The sequence below is a fragment of the Primulina tabacum genome, chromosome 8, assembly GCF_025594145.1.
Source record: "Primulina tabacum isolate GXHZ01 chromosome 8, ASM2559414v2, whole genome shotgun sequence".
NCBI classification, from domain to species: domain Eukaryota; kingdom Viridiplantae; phylum Streptophyta; class Magnoliopsida; order Lamiales; family Gesneriaceae; genus Primulina; species Primulina tabacum.
This window is the reverse complement of record NC_134557.1, coordinates 633,865-648,725: the sequence shown is the minus strand read 5'-3', so window position 1 is coordinate 648,725 and position 14,861 is coordinate 633,865. Positions and strand designations below refer to the sequence as shown.

Sequence of the window (14,861 nt, the reverse complement as noted above, 5' to 3'; positions counted from 1 at the left end):
CAGACAGTGGCGTGATGAAGTCAGAGAGTCATATATGGGCTATATAACGGGTATTTTGTTATCTAATTTTAGACAATCATTATTTTTTAAAAATATTTTTCATGTGGTATGTTTCAAATACACTTGTAAAAGTTATTTTTTGTAATTTTTTTATTGCTTAGGTCCATTTTTTCACATATGGCAGACATAATTAATTTTGTGTGTTAATTAATGGCATATTTAAGAATTAAGACGGAGCTAGGTTGCTTCTGGGTTGTTATATAGTTAGCACCTACAAAACCATGGGTGGATTTTATATTTGCGCTAACTTTTATGTGGAAATTTATAGATAAAAAAATCGATGGGTCAAGATCCTATTTTATTTATTTTTTTCTCTTAAATTAATATCTTTTAAATTATTATTATTATTATTATTATTATTATTATTATTATCTGTGTTTCTTTTCATTTATTATTGTTTAGCATGCCATATAAATTGAAAATCCTAGCTTATTATAAGTCTTTAATTGAACTTAACTTTATTTGATCATATGTACGTAATACATAATTATTTATATGTAAAGGATTAATCCAATATTGGATTAGTGATCCAATATTTTTTATTTTAATTAAAATTATAAAGAGCAATATTTAAATACGGAATTGCTTGTACAAGTGCATACTTCTGTTCTATCACGCAATGTTAATTCTATCAAACAAAATGTTTATAATCCATTTTATGCTGGATCATGATCATCATGACGCTATTATGAAAATCAAAACACTAGTATAATAGACAACAATGATCTACATGGTGTAGAACTCCAACCAGTTTGGAGCTAAGTCCTAAGTCATGAAGCACGGAGGACGACGATATAAATGAAGAACACGATGGTAATAGTACGTACGCAGGTAAAATTTAGTCACGACACAAGCAGTTCTTTAGAGATACAGAATAGTTTGTCTTTTCGGACGCATTCATTAATACTTTAAGCTAGCTAGTCAAACGTACGTAATTAACATTTTTCTTGTTTTTTTGTTTCATACGCGGAAGTATCCAAGATGGCATGAATATAGTGAATCGATATTGAGGTCAAGTTCATTTGTATTGATCCTTCTGGCTTCATTTGCTTCGTCTCCGTTGTTCACGTTTCTGCCCCAAAAACAAACACAACCAGTTGGCCATATATATACAATGATTTCACCATTAAAAAAATGAGATCGAGGTGCTGCCTTTCAGAATATATAAGACCATGCATTATAATTTTTTCTCATTATGTTCTTGTCACATATTTCTTCCATCTTGGAGCATCACTGTCGATTTCGAAGGTTAATTTTAACTTTTAAGTGTCTGAATAAAATACATTATTATAGTAGTGATCTAACTGAATATAAAAACCCCATTTTTGTTTTTATTTTTTTCCAAGAAGATATATTTCAATTCATTTCCCCTATTTTCTTTCATTAAAACATAATTATTTGGCGAGCGTGGTTTATACTTTTTCCTTGTTTTACTATGTATGTACTACGGAGATATATACTTACCCGGTGTTCAGGCAAGGAAGTTGAGGTTCCATAATCAAGGGTACCGTCCCGTTAGTAATTAGGCCATGATTTTGGTGCTGCTCTGCTATTTCCTTGCCCGTGTCTCTGATCTGTTTGGACATCAAGAATGATTGATGAACAAGTGTGGAAAATAAAATAAAATAAAATAAAATAAAATGAAATGAAGGGCATGATACATCCAAATGTGTGAAACTTCTAATATTTTCTCCAAATATCGAAATTTAAAATTATTTATTCTGTTAAAAGATCATTCAATTGTTGAATAAGCTCTTCATCTAAAAGTTCGTCGATTTATAAGCTGGTTAGAAACGTGAGACGCAAAATACTCATGTGGTTCAACATGTATTGCACTAATTTCTTCTATTGTCCCAGTTGGCTGCTTTCTTCTAAACGCAACAAATACGTACACTAGCTAGCAGTAACACATCACAGCTAGCAGTACAAAAAATCACAATTTTGAATTACTACCTGCTTTGTCAGCATGCTATTTTGTTCCTGTATTGCTTTCTCCTGAGCCAAAGGCATTCGCAGAATATATGTAAATGATACAAGAACAGAAGAATCCAAGTGTGATAATATTTGGGAAACCCTACGACAAGGACTAACCTTTCGCTGCAACTCGGAGATTGAATCAGAAAGGAGTTGATTCTGTGCATTAAAACATTTTATATAGTTTAGGTTTTATGCTTGCAAAATTTTTTTTTGACTAGACATTACAAAAATTGAAACACACGTGCACTATATTATACATTATGTACATGTACATTTATGCACACAGACATACTTTTCTTGATCGAATATTTTTAAGCGCAAAGTCGAGCTGTTGTTCCAAATTCTGAAGATCTTTCTGGCTCATCGAGTCAAGACCTTCTCCCATATATTGCCTGGTAAAAAATAATAAAACTAAAAAGCTAATAGTTTCCATTAATTACCATCACTATATGAGTAAGTGTGTCCTCTATTAGTACAGGATAAAATACATGTCGCCCCATGTGCGATTGATAATATTTTAAAAAAATTCCATGCAAATTAAATAAACGTAAAATCCTAGTAATTAGCAAAAATCATACGTTACTGACTTTGATTTTGGGAACATAGAAGTTATAATCTATATGCTTGTTTCTTTTATACCTTTGAGTTCTTTGCAAGAGCTCAATTTTACCCTTAAGTTTGTTGTATTCTGAAGTCCAATTTACCTGCAAAACTCAAAAAGCCAAATACAGAATTTTTTTTTTTAAAAAAAAAGTAGGGCACAAAATAAACATTAGATTTGAGGAAAAAAATAACAGGATTGCAAAAGATGCCCCCATCCATGTTTTGAAAGGATATTTTTTTTGTGACGTTTATATATCACGTACATTCGATTGAGGCTCTGTTGTTACGCAAGGTCTCTCATCAAATGAATACTTTTCATACTTCTCCAGGATACGGTCCATGCTACAATTGTATATGAACAAATGTCAAATAAATCACATGCCAGAAGAATTAAGGCATGGAAACAAGTTTAATCTGTGTACGATCAATATTCTAAATTAGGCTATATATTATATGTTTCTCAAGTTATCCTACTTGATTTTGCATTCGATAAATCAATAAAATTTAGCTTGAAACAACAGTTCAAGAAGTGATCAGGACGAACCGTTCGAGAAGCAAGCTTAGGTAGTCATTTTAACTTATATAAGGATATAAAAATCGTTTACACTACTAACTAAGAACTCTACCAAAAATTCCATTAAAGAATTTCAACTGGATTGGAAAATTCCACTGCCCCACACGATGTAATTACACAATTAATGTGGCTACCCGCGGGATTTAAAATTTCTATGTGAAATAGTTTACCTGACAGAGATACTACAACTAATGCCCTTTTCATTCTTTAAATTATCTATTGGTCCCTATAATTCTGTACTTCAATACGCTTGGCATGTGTAAATTGAAGATTGAATGTATATATATGTAATTAATATGATCCAATGTATGATTAAATTGTTTAGAAATAAAATAACATGAAACGTATATCACTAAGACCAACTTAAAAAAAGGATCATATGGTTTCCATGTACAAATGATCTTTAACTTGTGACTAGCTCCTAGCTTTGACATGAAGTTAAAATCATTTCTTAGAAAAAAATTAATCTCGACGAACGACTGCACAATAAATATTTCATATTCGAAAAAAGCTCAATATTTCAAAATTTTAAACTAAACAATTAGATGATCGTTTGAAAATTATCTAACAAAAATATGATTTATATATGTTGCATTTTATGTGACTTGTTTCTTAGGCATTTTATGTGACTTGTTTCCTGGGTAACAAGATATGACGACGGTTTTAGGCAAATTGTAGTTTGAGTCTTATTAATCGAACTTTTTTTTGTGGAGTAGATCTCTTGTGAGATGATCTCACGAATCTTTATCTGTGATACGGGTCAATCCTACCGATATTCACAATAAAAAATAATGCTCTTAGCACAAAAAGTAATATTTTTTCATGGATAACCCAAATAAGATATCTGTCTCACAAAATATGTCCCGTGAGGCCGTCTCATACAATTTTTTGTCTTTTTTGTGTTGCTTCTTCCCATTTGAGATAGTTCTGTCTATTCTCACTTAATATGCATTTATGCATCAATTTGTCCTTTATTAAATAATATCTATTTTGAAAAAAATAAAAAAATGCCATGATATTCTATTTGAAAATTAATTGGATTACGGTCACACAAGTTATTTTTGTAGTCGACTCATAGGATCCATTAATTATTACATAAGGTGATACAAAGGATTTAGGAGTTTTGTCATAAAAAATACTAATCGTGTTATTATCTTTTATTTTTCTCAATTGCTTTTAGAATAGTGGATTTCAAATCCGTTGATTTTAAATATATTTGTATTGTTTAGATAAGTAAGACCATAAGTTTCATATGCACTTTTCACATGTTTATATATTATTTCATATTAATTACGATGGATTTCAAGTTAAAGCAATGATAATGCCATTTGCAATTTATTATATTTTGTCTTAATAATATGTGAATAAGCAATGTGTGTATTTAATATTTGATATATTGTTTTACACAAAAACTTATGTGAAATGGTCTTACAGGTCAATTTTGTGATGCAGATATTTTTTTTAGGTCGTCCATGAAAAAATATTAATTTTTATTATAAGTATGAGCATGATTGACTCGTCTCACGAATAAAGATCCGTGACACTGTCTTACAAAAGACTCACTCATTGTTTTATTGTATACAATAAAACTATAATCGAAATTCATGGATTTCAAATTCATCTATCCAAACATAACCTTAATTAGAGAAAAGATCCTATATTTCTCCTTAATTTCTTAAATTTTTCTATAATATTAAAAATTGATTTGTGAAGAATACATCACTATCCAACAGATTTTTCATCTATATATAAATACTCATACGCATGATTTCCTTCTTATCAAAAAACGAAAAAAGAGTAACCATCCCATCCATCTCTTATCAAAATTTCGAGGATTCCTTGATTTATTCTAGACTAGAAAGTTAACTTTTTGGGAAATTCTATGTAACACCCGTTGGAAATGTATGGATTCCACATCAAATGAACGGTAGCTATTGCTAGATCCGGTCCGAAGTAACATAGAATCTCTCAAACTTTTCGTACTAAGTACAATTTCCAAGATGCAAAACAAATGTCACGCAAATGATAAGCTGATTCCTTGAACATCAAATAAAAATCACTACATTTTGGCCGATTGAATAAACACACACACACACACACACACACACACACACATATATATATATATATATATATCTTGCTCATATTCATCGGATGAAACAAATAAGATGAATAGTGGCTAAATATTTTGTCCTTAATTTCATAAACTTTATTAGATGGTCAAAAAAAGATGCGAAAAGAAAGGAAACCCTAATGTATGTTCATAATTATCAGATCTTATATATATTGTTGCACATCACTTGGATCCAAGTTTGATTCAAAGACTCTAAAAGGAGATGTTTACCTAGAGTCGGTGGAATACTCGAAGAGCTTCCCTTTATGAGAGAAGACAATCAAAGCGACATCTGCATCACAGAGAACAGAAATTTCTTGAGCTTTTTTAACTAAACCACTTCTCCTCTTTGAGAAAGTCACCTGTCTGTTAATCTTGTTTTCTATCCTCTTAAGTTGTACTTTCCCTCTCCCCATTTATTCTTCTCCCAATCGACAGAAGAAATGAAGAACCAAAAGTGGAAACCCTGAATTTTTTTCTCTCAGTTAGACTGCTAATAAGGAAAGTGAGTTATCTCTTTCTAAGCAGATTTTTAATTTGGGAGGAACTTTCGAAGGTAGCAGTTTCTTTATTTATCATGGGAATTGTTTCTTTTTGGAGAAAAATGGGCTTTTATGGGGCAATTTGTCTGTTGAAGCAAGTACAGTTATGGGAGTGGAGGTGTGAATCCTGAAACCACCTTCGGGAAAACCAGTTTGTTTTTAAGGATGTGTTGTCGAGTTGTTATTGGTTCAAGAATCAAGACCCTGTGTAAGATGGTTTTTGTCTTATGGGTTTTCGAGGGGATCACAGTTCTTCATTCCCGGGTTATAAAGTTAGTACATAATAGCATTTGTTGGATGGGATTTCGAATTATCGTTAAATTATTATTATTTTTTTAAAAAAAAATTTATGTTATGTAACTTATCTTTATGTGTGATTAATTATCATGTAATTTATATTAGGTGAGTAAGATGAGCTTATAGATTTTAAAAATTATTTATTTTGCTTTTGCTAAATTAATAATAAGTTAACATTGCTTGATATTCGAACCAAACCTTTGATCTCTTTGTCACATTTATATATAATGTTTGATAAAACAAACCTTTGATCTCTTTAATGCTACTTCGTTATGTAAAACTAGCAAGCCAAGCATGTTCAATTATCATACTACGTTTAGATTCAATTATTGGGTGGTGTGATCTTATATAAATATATATATATACTTTTGCTCTAACATTTATTAAGAACATTTATAACATATGCATTATTTTTTTATGTTCCAAAATCAGGACTATGTATATTAATTTCAATTGGTTGGATCATACATTTTCCCGTAAATTAATTATACTTGGGTTGACAAAATTCAATGCAACTGTCCCACCTATTAAAATGAAATTAAAACAAAGTTTGGGGGGCCTTTCGACACACGAATTATTATTGGCTGCCACGTGAGATAAATTTGCAGTAAGAATTTAAGTCCAATAAATAGGGTTTTGGTCCCAGTCTCTTCTCTAAAAACTTTGGCGTCCCCCGCATTTTGAATTTCCATTATTTATGCTACATAAATTTGTAGTTATTGTCTCTGTTAAATAAATACACGACGGTCGTTCGTTGTCCAGCTCATTCTGTACACATTCGGGTATAATCCTAAAGATAAACGAAGAAAGTCTTTGAAACTAGTTATAATAATTGTCCAAAGGATAACGGGATCATGTCACCGTGTAAGAATGCTGTATGAATACTTCTTGTGTTTCTTCTTCTTCTTCTTCTTGTCCTTTTCTTTTCCTACCCATATAGATTAACCATAAATTAAATGGAGCTAGTTATGATATATAATATCGTTATGCATAGAGGTTTTGGTTGTTATCTAATGAATTGAAGTCGATCATTAAATAATTGGTTCTAATCCATTAAATGAGAGAGGGCCTGGTGGTGTCCAGTTGTGATTCGGGACATATATATCATTCGCACAAATTCTCGTCAGACAGAGATACGTGCCTGAATTAGCCGATTCACATCCGAAAAAATGAATGGTATAATGTTTTGTCTGATAGCTTTCTCCTGATCAATTATAATATTGCAATATGTACTAAAGTGTTCACGGTGTCATGTTTTCATGCAAAAAGCTATTTTATCAAAACACTTTTGCAAAAACCAGTAAGATTGGGATTTCACGATTCTCTTTTATCAGTTTCTCCTTGTAAAATTAATTAAATTAAACTAATCTTTGCTATTGTATCTAAATATGAAAACTGGTTCTTCTTTTAAAAAAATAGTTGGGTAAGATGAAAAGAAGAAGTGGAGATAAAAATAAATAAATGTGGCATATAAAATCGAAAAATTGCAAATTTGGTCTCTTATATATATGTCTTTGCGATTTTGTTAATTTATCTTATCATATATATATTTCAATTTTTTGCAATTTTACTCTTTTATCATTGGTAATACCGACGTGGTACTACACATATTAGAGATACGTCAACGGCGTATCGATATCTCATCAGCATAAATATATCACATTAAAAAATGACTAAAATTATGAGGAAAAAAATAAAGATGACGGATTAAGGTTAATGAAATAACAAGACAAATATATGAGAACTAAAAATACGATTTTCCTGTGTATAAAAATTACATCTCTTAATTTGTTAGTAAATCTCTTGATTTGTCGGACCACGTGTTTATTTATGTCCTCCCATCCCCGTTGGTATATATCATTGATGACTACTTTTGTCTCTCATTTCTCTAATAAACTTGTAGCTCATTAAATATATACCAATTAATTTGGTCACACCCATAAAATTAAATATATCTTCCTGTAAATTAGTATTGCACAAAAGTAATGGTTTTAAATTAAATGCATCGGCTCCATTATTTTATCATTGAATTAAAATACATAGGGGAAGTTCGAGGTTGGCAGCAAAATTTATGAAATCGGATGTTGATTAATTAGGTTTTACTTGAAATGGCTCACACTTGGTTCCATTTCTCCTTGAAATTAATTATTACATATCCACTTCAATCATAACCCATTTTCGGTTTAATTTCCCTTCACTGAAAATTTTTAAATCATAAAATAATATTATTAAGTAAAGCAATTATTATCGTGATTTGAATTTTTTTTTGCAAAAATATGGAATATATGCTAATTAAAAATCAGTGACTGAAGTTAGAAAATACGTAACGATATATCAGTGTTTCCAATTAGAAATCAAAAATAAAAGTGAAAACGGAATTAGAAAATATATAATTTCTAATATTCGTATACCTTATCCAAACAATTGGCCTATTAGCTCAGTTGGTTAGAGCGTCGTGTTAATAACGCGAAGGTCGCAGGTTCGAGACCTACATGGTGCCATTTTGGATTTTTGGCCTTCTTTTTTTTTAAGTCTTTCCTTCTGGGGCCCAACGGATTGTTTCGGGGTTCTTCTTTATTGGGCCAATATTGATTATTAGGAACCGATCCCGCTTCATTTCCTACCCGGTCCAGTTTTTTTCGGCTTCTCTCTTATCAAAAGAATTTTTAAACCGATCACAAATATTCTATCTAATTTAAATCAGAACCTACTTTCCCGATAATCAATTTACATCGAAGGAAACTACTGTATTTATGATTTTGGCATTGAAATTGCACTATTATGTAAAAATCTACGTGTGTTTATATATATATATATATATATATATATTATCATGATTAGTTTTTTTGCACGTGTAATATAAAGTTGATAGATGAGTCAATTCGATCTATCAAGATGAAAGTTTTTCAAAGAATAATAGTTAGTATCGATTAAATCAATATTTCTCACGATAAAATAATTAACTATCAAAAATTCAAATCAATGGATCGGATTTATCTTAAACTTTTCCTCAGACGAGAGGATTCAAATTTCGACATGTCACAAAATTATCAGCTGAATCCACATATTTTCAATGTTACCGATCCAACGGATCTAATCAATTTTATGTTGCGCACTCCATTTATTTATATCGCGGAACGAGCTTAATCCGTTTTGACGACTATAATTTTGTATTATTTGAATAGGCTTTTTATCACAAGATAGATTCTGTCAAATATCGCAAGGGATGATTAAATATGAATATATATTCCCGTAGTTTAGTATGCACTTGTAAAAGGTACTTTTAATGTGATTCCACGTTGGGGCATTAAAAAGTGCTAAAGTTGGTCTCATAATGAGAGTGATGCATCGTGCTAAGTTTTGGGACACAAGTTACTGGCACTTTGGAGTACCATTAAATACTTTATTATTTATCTTTAACCCTCGTCAGCTTTCTTAATAGTTTAAATTATTTTTTAGATAACTGTGTTAATAAATAATCCCTCAAATATAGATGATCTAATGACAAAAACTTTGTGTGAGACGCTCTCACGGGTCATATTTTGTGAGACGAATGTCTTATTTGGATCATTTATGAAAAAATATTATTTTTTATGCTAAGAGTATTACTTTTTATTGTGAATATTGATAGGGTTGACCCGTCTTACAGATAAATATTCGTGAAACCGTCTCACAATAGATCTGCTCTTATCTAATATTGAATATATAGTGTAAAAGATGTGGATCCAAAGCAACCTAGCATTTTACTTTATTACTGATATTATTGTAAAAATAATTGACAACGCATCAATGTAATAAACGTGTATTACATATACATTAAATTAAATGATTATTTGTGTATCATATCTAACTCCTTGAATTGGGTTTATGTTCTTTTTTATTTTTTTTTGGAAAATGAACATATACACATCCTCTAATTTCATATGATAGATTAAAGTTTGCATGCTGATGGAGATCAAGAGAATCGCCTGTGGCGAATCTTATCTTATTATTTAAGTTAATTTCAGTTCAAAATTATATTGTACACATAAAAAATGAGTTTCTAAAAATCACTATAAAAAATGCATATGTCGAAAGACGTTTGATGTGTTCTAATTTTCTGAAATTGTGTTCTTTATAAAAAAATATTTAAAAAAAGTATAATAAAAATGATAATTTTTTTAATCACTTGTTTGGAATATATATAAATTTCATCTGATTGAAAATTTGTCCACTCAAGAGCCATGTGAATATCAATGTGATACGAAGCAGATTGGGCGAGGCAAGAGAATCACAAGATGCCAAGCAAATTAGCTGACTATGTAGTTCATAGCAAATAATAAATAAACGTATTCATACATGATACATGTCAATTATACATTAAAGAAGTTAGGGGTATATAATAAAAAAAAAAAAAAAAAACCAGAAATAAGTGTTGTAAAGATACCGATTCATTTTAATATAAAAATTCTCCCTCTACTGCTAAACATTTTCAGAGTAATTCTTCATCTTCTGTGTAATTCTTAGGATAAAAGTCTATCTCGAATCAGACTCCACATGTCTATAATTCCTTGTTTGTCCTTTGTCATGCTTCGAGCTCGGGCCCGCGTCTGCATTACTGCACAATGGACCTTTATAGCTATGGATGTTAACGATCCAAACCAAATTAAACAGTATCGGGCTTGAGCTTGACTTGTTTAAGATTGTTTGAGGCTCGAGCTCGATTCGAACTTCTATTTTCAGGCTCCAGTTTGGTTTGTCTTGAAATTACTAAGATCGAGAAAAGCTCGAGCTCGACTCGTTAAAAGCTCGTTTATCATGTTAATCAAGCCGAGCTCGAGCTTGATTCAATAATAGCTCGTTTATCATGTTTAACAAGCATGGCTTGAGCTCGTCTCATATTTTAACTCGTATAAAGTATAGAATTGAGCTCGAGTTTGAGGTTGATTCGAACTTGTTAAAAATTAAATATATCTATTATCTAATTTTAAATCAAACATAAAAATGTAAATACATTCATAAATAACCAAAACGACAAAAATAACAACTAAAAAAACATAAACATAATATACTATTTAACATCCCAAAGTAATACATATAGCATCCAGACAACAAATATTCGTCACACTGATATCACCATATAAATAACGTTGCAATAATTTCACTCCTTTAGTTCTTGAATTCCTTCCATTGAAATTAATACTGATATTTTTATTTGTCAACTCAAAAATGAGCCAAGTTCGAGTTTACGAGCCACCTAAACGAGTCGAACTCAAGCTCGAGCTTACGAGTCACCTAAACAAGCCGAGCTCGTGATCCTATTATCAAACATGTTTGTGAGCTCACGACCTGAATATCCTTAATTTTGAGCTTAATTTGATTAATTTTTCGAGCTCGAAATCGAGCTGGAGTTTGTTTTTATATGATTAACAAACAAACTCAAACGAGCTTTTATCGAGCCGAACTCCGAATAGCTCGCAAACGGTTTGGTTCATTTACATCCCAACATGTAGCAACTACTTCGTATTCGTCCTCGCTTTACGAAAATGATTAACCCAAGTTGCTATAAAAGTTCATTGTAAGCCTATTATAAACTCATTTTAAATCTTTAACTTTTAAGATGTGAGACAATGGGTATTACAATCACCCCTCCTTCAGCAGCCCGATCCCTCGATGCACCAGCAAAGAGAATCTAGATGTGGTTCCTACATGTTCAAGAGGTGGCTCCCGTAATGCAGCACTTTGCCCTACATAACACTTATTTCCCGGTGTTCCTTGATGGTGACCGGCTCTGATACCATTCTGTCACGCCCCGAGCCCAGGCTCGCGCCTGCGTGACTGCACAATGAGCTCATATAGCAACTACTTCGTATTTGTCCCTTGCTTTACGTAAATAATTAACCCAAGTTGCTATAGAAGTTAATTGTAAGTTCATTTTAAATATTTAATTTTTAATATGTGGGACAAAATGTATTACACCATTAAATTTTAGGTAGTTCATGATTACTTAGACCTAACAAATGCAGAGGAAACATCAAAAAAATCAACTTCCCATAAACTTTCGATTTCGTGGCCAATATTGAGAGACACTTTTGGCTCATTCCACCAAGTGTCTCGGAATCAGTTGTACAATGGACCCATGCACACTTCACTAAGCAGTGACGGAGTCAAAAATTTTAAACTCTAAAATCCTTTAATATTTTAAATTGATATACTCGAACTAATAACAAATTTATCCAAAATTACACAAAAATTTACATATAAGTTTAGGGCTCCGCCACTGTCACCAAACCTCATTTCCTATCAAGAATCATGGTACAATGCATGAACAACATCAGTACTTTGCATATCACTTCACTTGTGATTTCTTTTTCTTCTTCTTCTTGTTTTTTTTTTTTCTTTTGGGAATAATTATTGATTTGAAGTATAAAATTTTTGTTGCTAAAAATATTAGAATAATGGACAAGTTATATTAGCGTGTCTACATATACAAAAGAAGATTTTATGTGTCACAAGAACTATGATATTATGAGTTGACAAAAGTAGTGAAATTATTAGTGCAACTAGAGAACAAGACTTGAAACTTAGGGCAAAGAGATGGGACTAAAGGGAAAACATTGGCCATAAAACTCAACTTTAAATGCATGGTTCAAAGGTAAAGATAGCAACCGAACATGCTCCATGTATCCTACCAAGATTAGGTTGGGTATGGAGAAGATGAAGACACAGGCGAAGGTGGCTATTAGTTAATTAGGAGATAAAGACACATGTCCGGCCGCCATTGGTCTGTCAATTGATGGGCCAAAGCGCATGTGGCCGCCTGGGTGTGTCTGGTAAATAAGTTTTATACCAAGTGGGCTTTCGATGAAGCTTAGGTATGTGACATCCTTGGCGTTATACGTAACGCGGATAAATCAAAATAAAATCTGTTTTGAAATCTTTGATTGAGATACTTAATTAATTATTATGTCTATTATCCATGTTTATCAACTCAACCTAATGACTGATGAGATATTATTATGTCCACCTAATACTTCATATATAAGCTCGTGTGCTTTTGTAAGATTATATTTAATTTTTCAAATTAATACAAAAATAAAATTTAAAAGTTTAAAAATGTGCTACTTGTACATCAAGCTGTGCATGTGCTACTTTTAAATAAAATTTAAAAGTTTAAAATTAATTATATATCCATGAATATATTAAGATGAAAAATTTTGTAATCAAAATTATATATCATTATAATATGTTCTTTTTACAATTAATTCAATAATTTGTTCTTCGATATTTTTACTTAGAATGATTAGAAATGTAAATTAATCGAGCCCACTCATTATTTTTTTTCTATGTTTTCATTATATATATATAAACAACTTTCGTCAATGTTAATTTACGTAGTATATTTTTATCTTCAGATGATGATGATAATAATGATAATAATAATAGACCTTTTGTCCTCTATCCTAATCTTAAATTTACTTTCATTTTCCCTCTAATTTTTTATTTGTAAAAATTGTCAATATATTCGACTTGTTCTATATAAATATGTCACTTTAATTGTGAATTTACTTGGACACCCTTATTAATTATGACTTTATTATATATAAATATGTCACCTCAATAAATATGCCACTTCAATTGTGAATTTAGTTTGACACCTTTATTAATTATGATTTTTTTCTATCTAACTATCAACTCTATACTAATATAAATATATGGATTTGAATTGTAATAAACATATTTACCCCTCACGATACTGATACAACTAATTTAAAAATAATATGTTGACGAACATGTTGTCAGGATTCCAAAAATACAACTCAAATGTCAACTTTGACACTCAATTTTGAGTGACTGCCAAAATGTCTCAACAACCCACAATTTTTGGACAAGATAGTAACATTACAATTTTAAAATCAAAATGATATTTTTCATTTTATATCAAGAATTCATGATTGAAAATCGATAATACTGGATATATATATATTTAATATAAACTCGTGCGAGCTCATTTAGGCTAACCTTTAAATTAGTCGACAAAATTTCAACCCAACTCACTTAAACTTTTTGATGGTGCAGGCCATTGTGACATTTTATCTATCTATCTATATCTATCTATATCAATCAATCAATACTAATATAAATATTTGGATTTGAATTGTGAATTTATATAAATGTCCTTATTTTCATTCAATAATAATCATTAATACATGTTTATTTTTTGTTTGTTTTTCATCTATTCATTTAATAATTTTTTTTTCATCTATTCATTTAATAATAATCATTAATACATTTTTATTTTTATTTTGCTTTTCATCTATTAATTAATGGAATTTAAAATATACATGTTTATTTTTTGTTTGCTTTTCATCTATTAATCTATAGAATTTAAAACATTCTGCTTTTCATCTATTAATTAATAGAATTTAAAACTTACTAAAAATTGGAGTTTGTTAAAATATACATGTTTTTTGTTTGTTTGTTATCAGCGATTAATGTATTATAAAATAAATTGCAGAAAATATAATTTAGTCATCATTTTTTGTAATGAAATTTACACTCTATTTTTTTAAAAAAAATATATCTTTTTTTCTTTAAATATAAATATAAGGATTTGAACTGTGAATTTATATAAATGTCCTTATCTTCATTCAATAATAATCATTAATACATGTTTATTTTTTGTTTTTTTATATATTCATTTAATAATTGTTTT

At 30.2% G+C, this 14,861-nt stretch overlaps 1 protein-coding gene and 1 non-coding gene across 3 annotated transcripts; one reads left to right on the top strand and one right to left on the bottom strand.

The window, feature by feature from the left end:
• Positions 1–850: 850 nt before the first annotated feature.
• On the bottom strand, positions 851–5,968 carry LOC142552646 (agamous-like MADS-box protein AP1). Of its 2 annotated transcripts, XM_075662396.1 has the most exons (9): positions 5,690–5,968; positions 5,559–5,619; positions 2,904–2,982; positions 2,677–2,741; positions 2,330–2,429; positions 2,152–2,193; positions 2,014–2,055; positions 1,525–1,634; positions 851–1,132 (listed from the first exon to the last, which is right to left on the bottom strand). In XM_075662396.1, the coding sequence occupies exons 3-9, from the start codon at positions 2,979–2,981 to the stop codon at positions 1,021–1,023; spliced, it is 549 nt and encodes a 182-aa protein (XP_075518511.1). In that variant the 5' UTR covers position 2,982; positions 5,559–5,619; positions 5,690–5,968; the 3' UTR covers positions 851–1,020. The 2 variants fall into 2 exon arrangements, with proteins under 2 accessions (XP_075518511.1, XP_075518510.1); XM_075662395.1 differs by having other exon boundaries at positions 5,559–5,957.
• A 2,624-nt stretch (positions 5,969–8,592) lies between these two features.
• On the top strand, positions 8,593–8,667 carry TRNAI-AAU (transfer RNA isoleucine (anticodon AAU)). The gene has a single exon. It is a non-coding gene; the product is annotated as a tRNA-Ile (tRNA).
• The last annotated feature ends 6,194 nt before the right edge of the window (positions 8,668–14,861 follow it).

Bases quoted from the DNA above. Each gene is read 5' to 3' on its own strand.
- LOC142552646 (XM_075662395.1), bottom strand. From the start codon at position 5,743: ATGGGGAGAGGGAAAGTACAACTTAAGAGGATAGAAAACAAGATTAAC. The intron at 2,983-5,558 runs GTAAACATCTCC...ATACAATTGTAG, and splicing joins GAGTATTCCACCGACTCTAG to CATGGACCGTATCCTGGAGA. The intron at 2,430-2,676 runs GTATAAAAGAAA...ATTTTTTACCAG, and splicing joins CTCTTGCAAAGAACTCAAAG to GCAATATATGGGAGAAGGTC.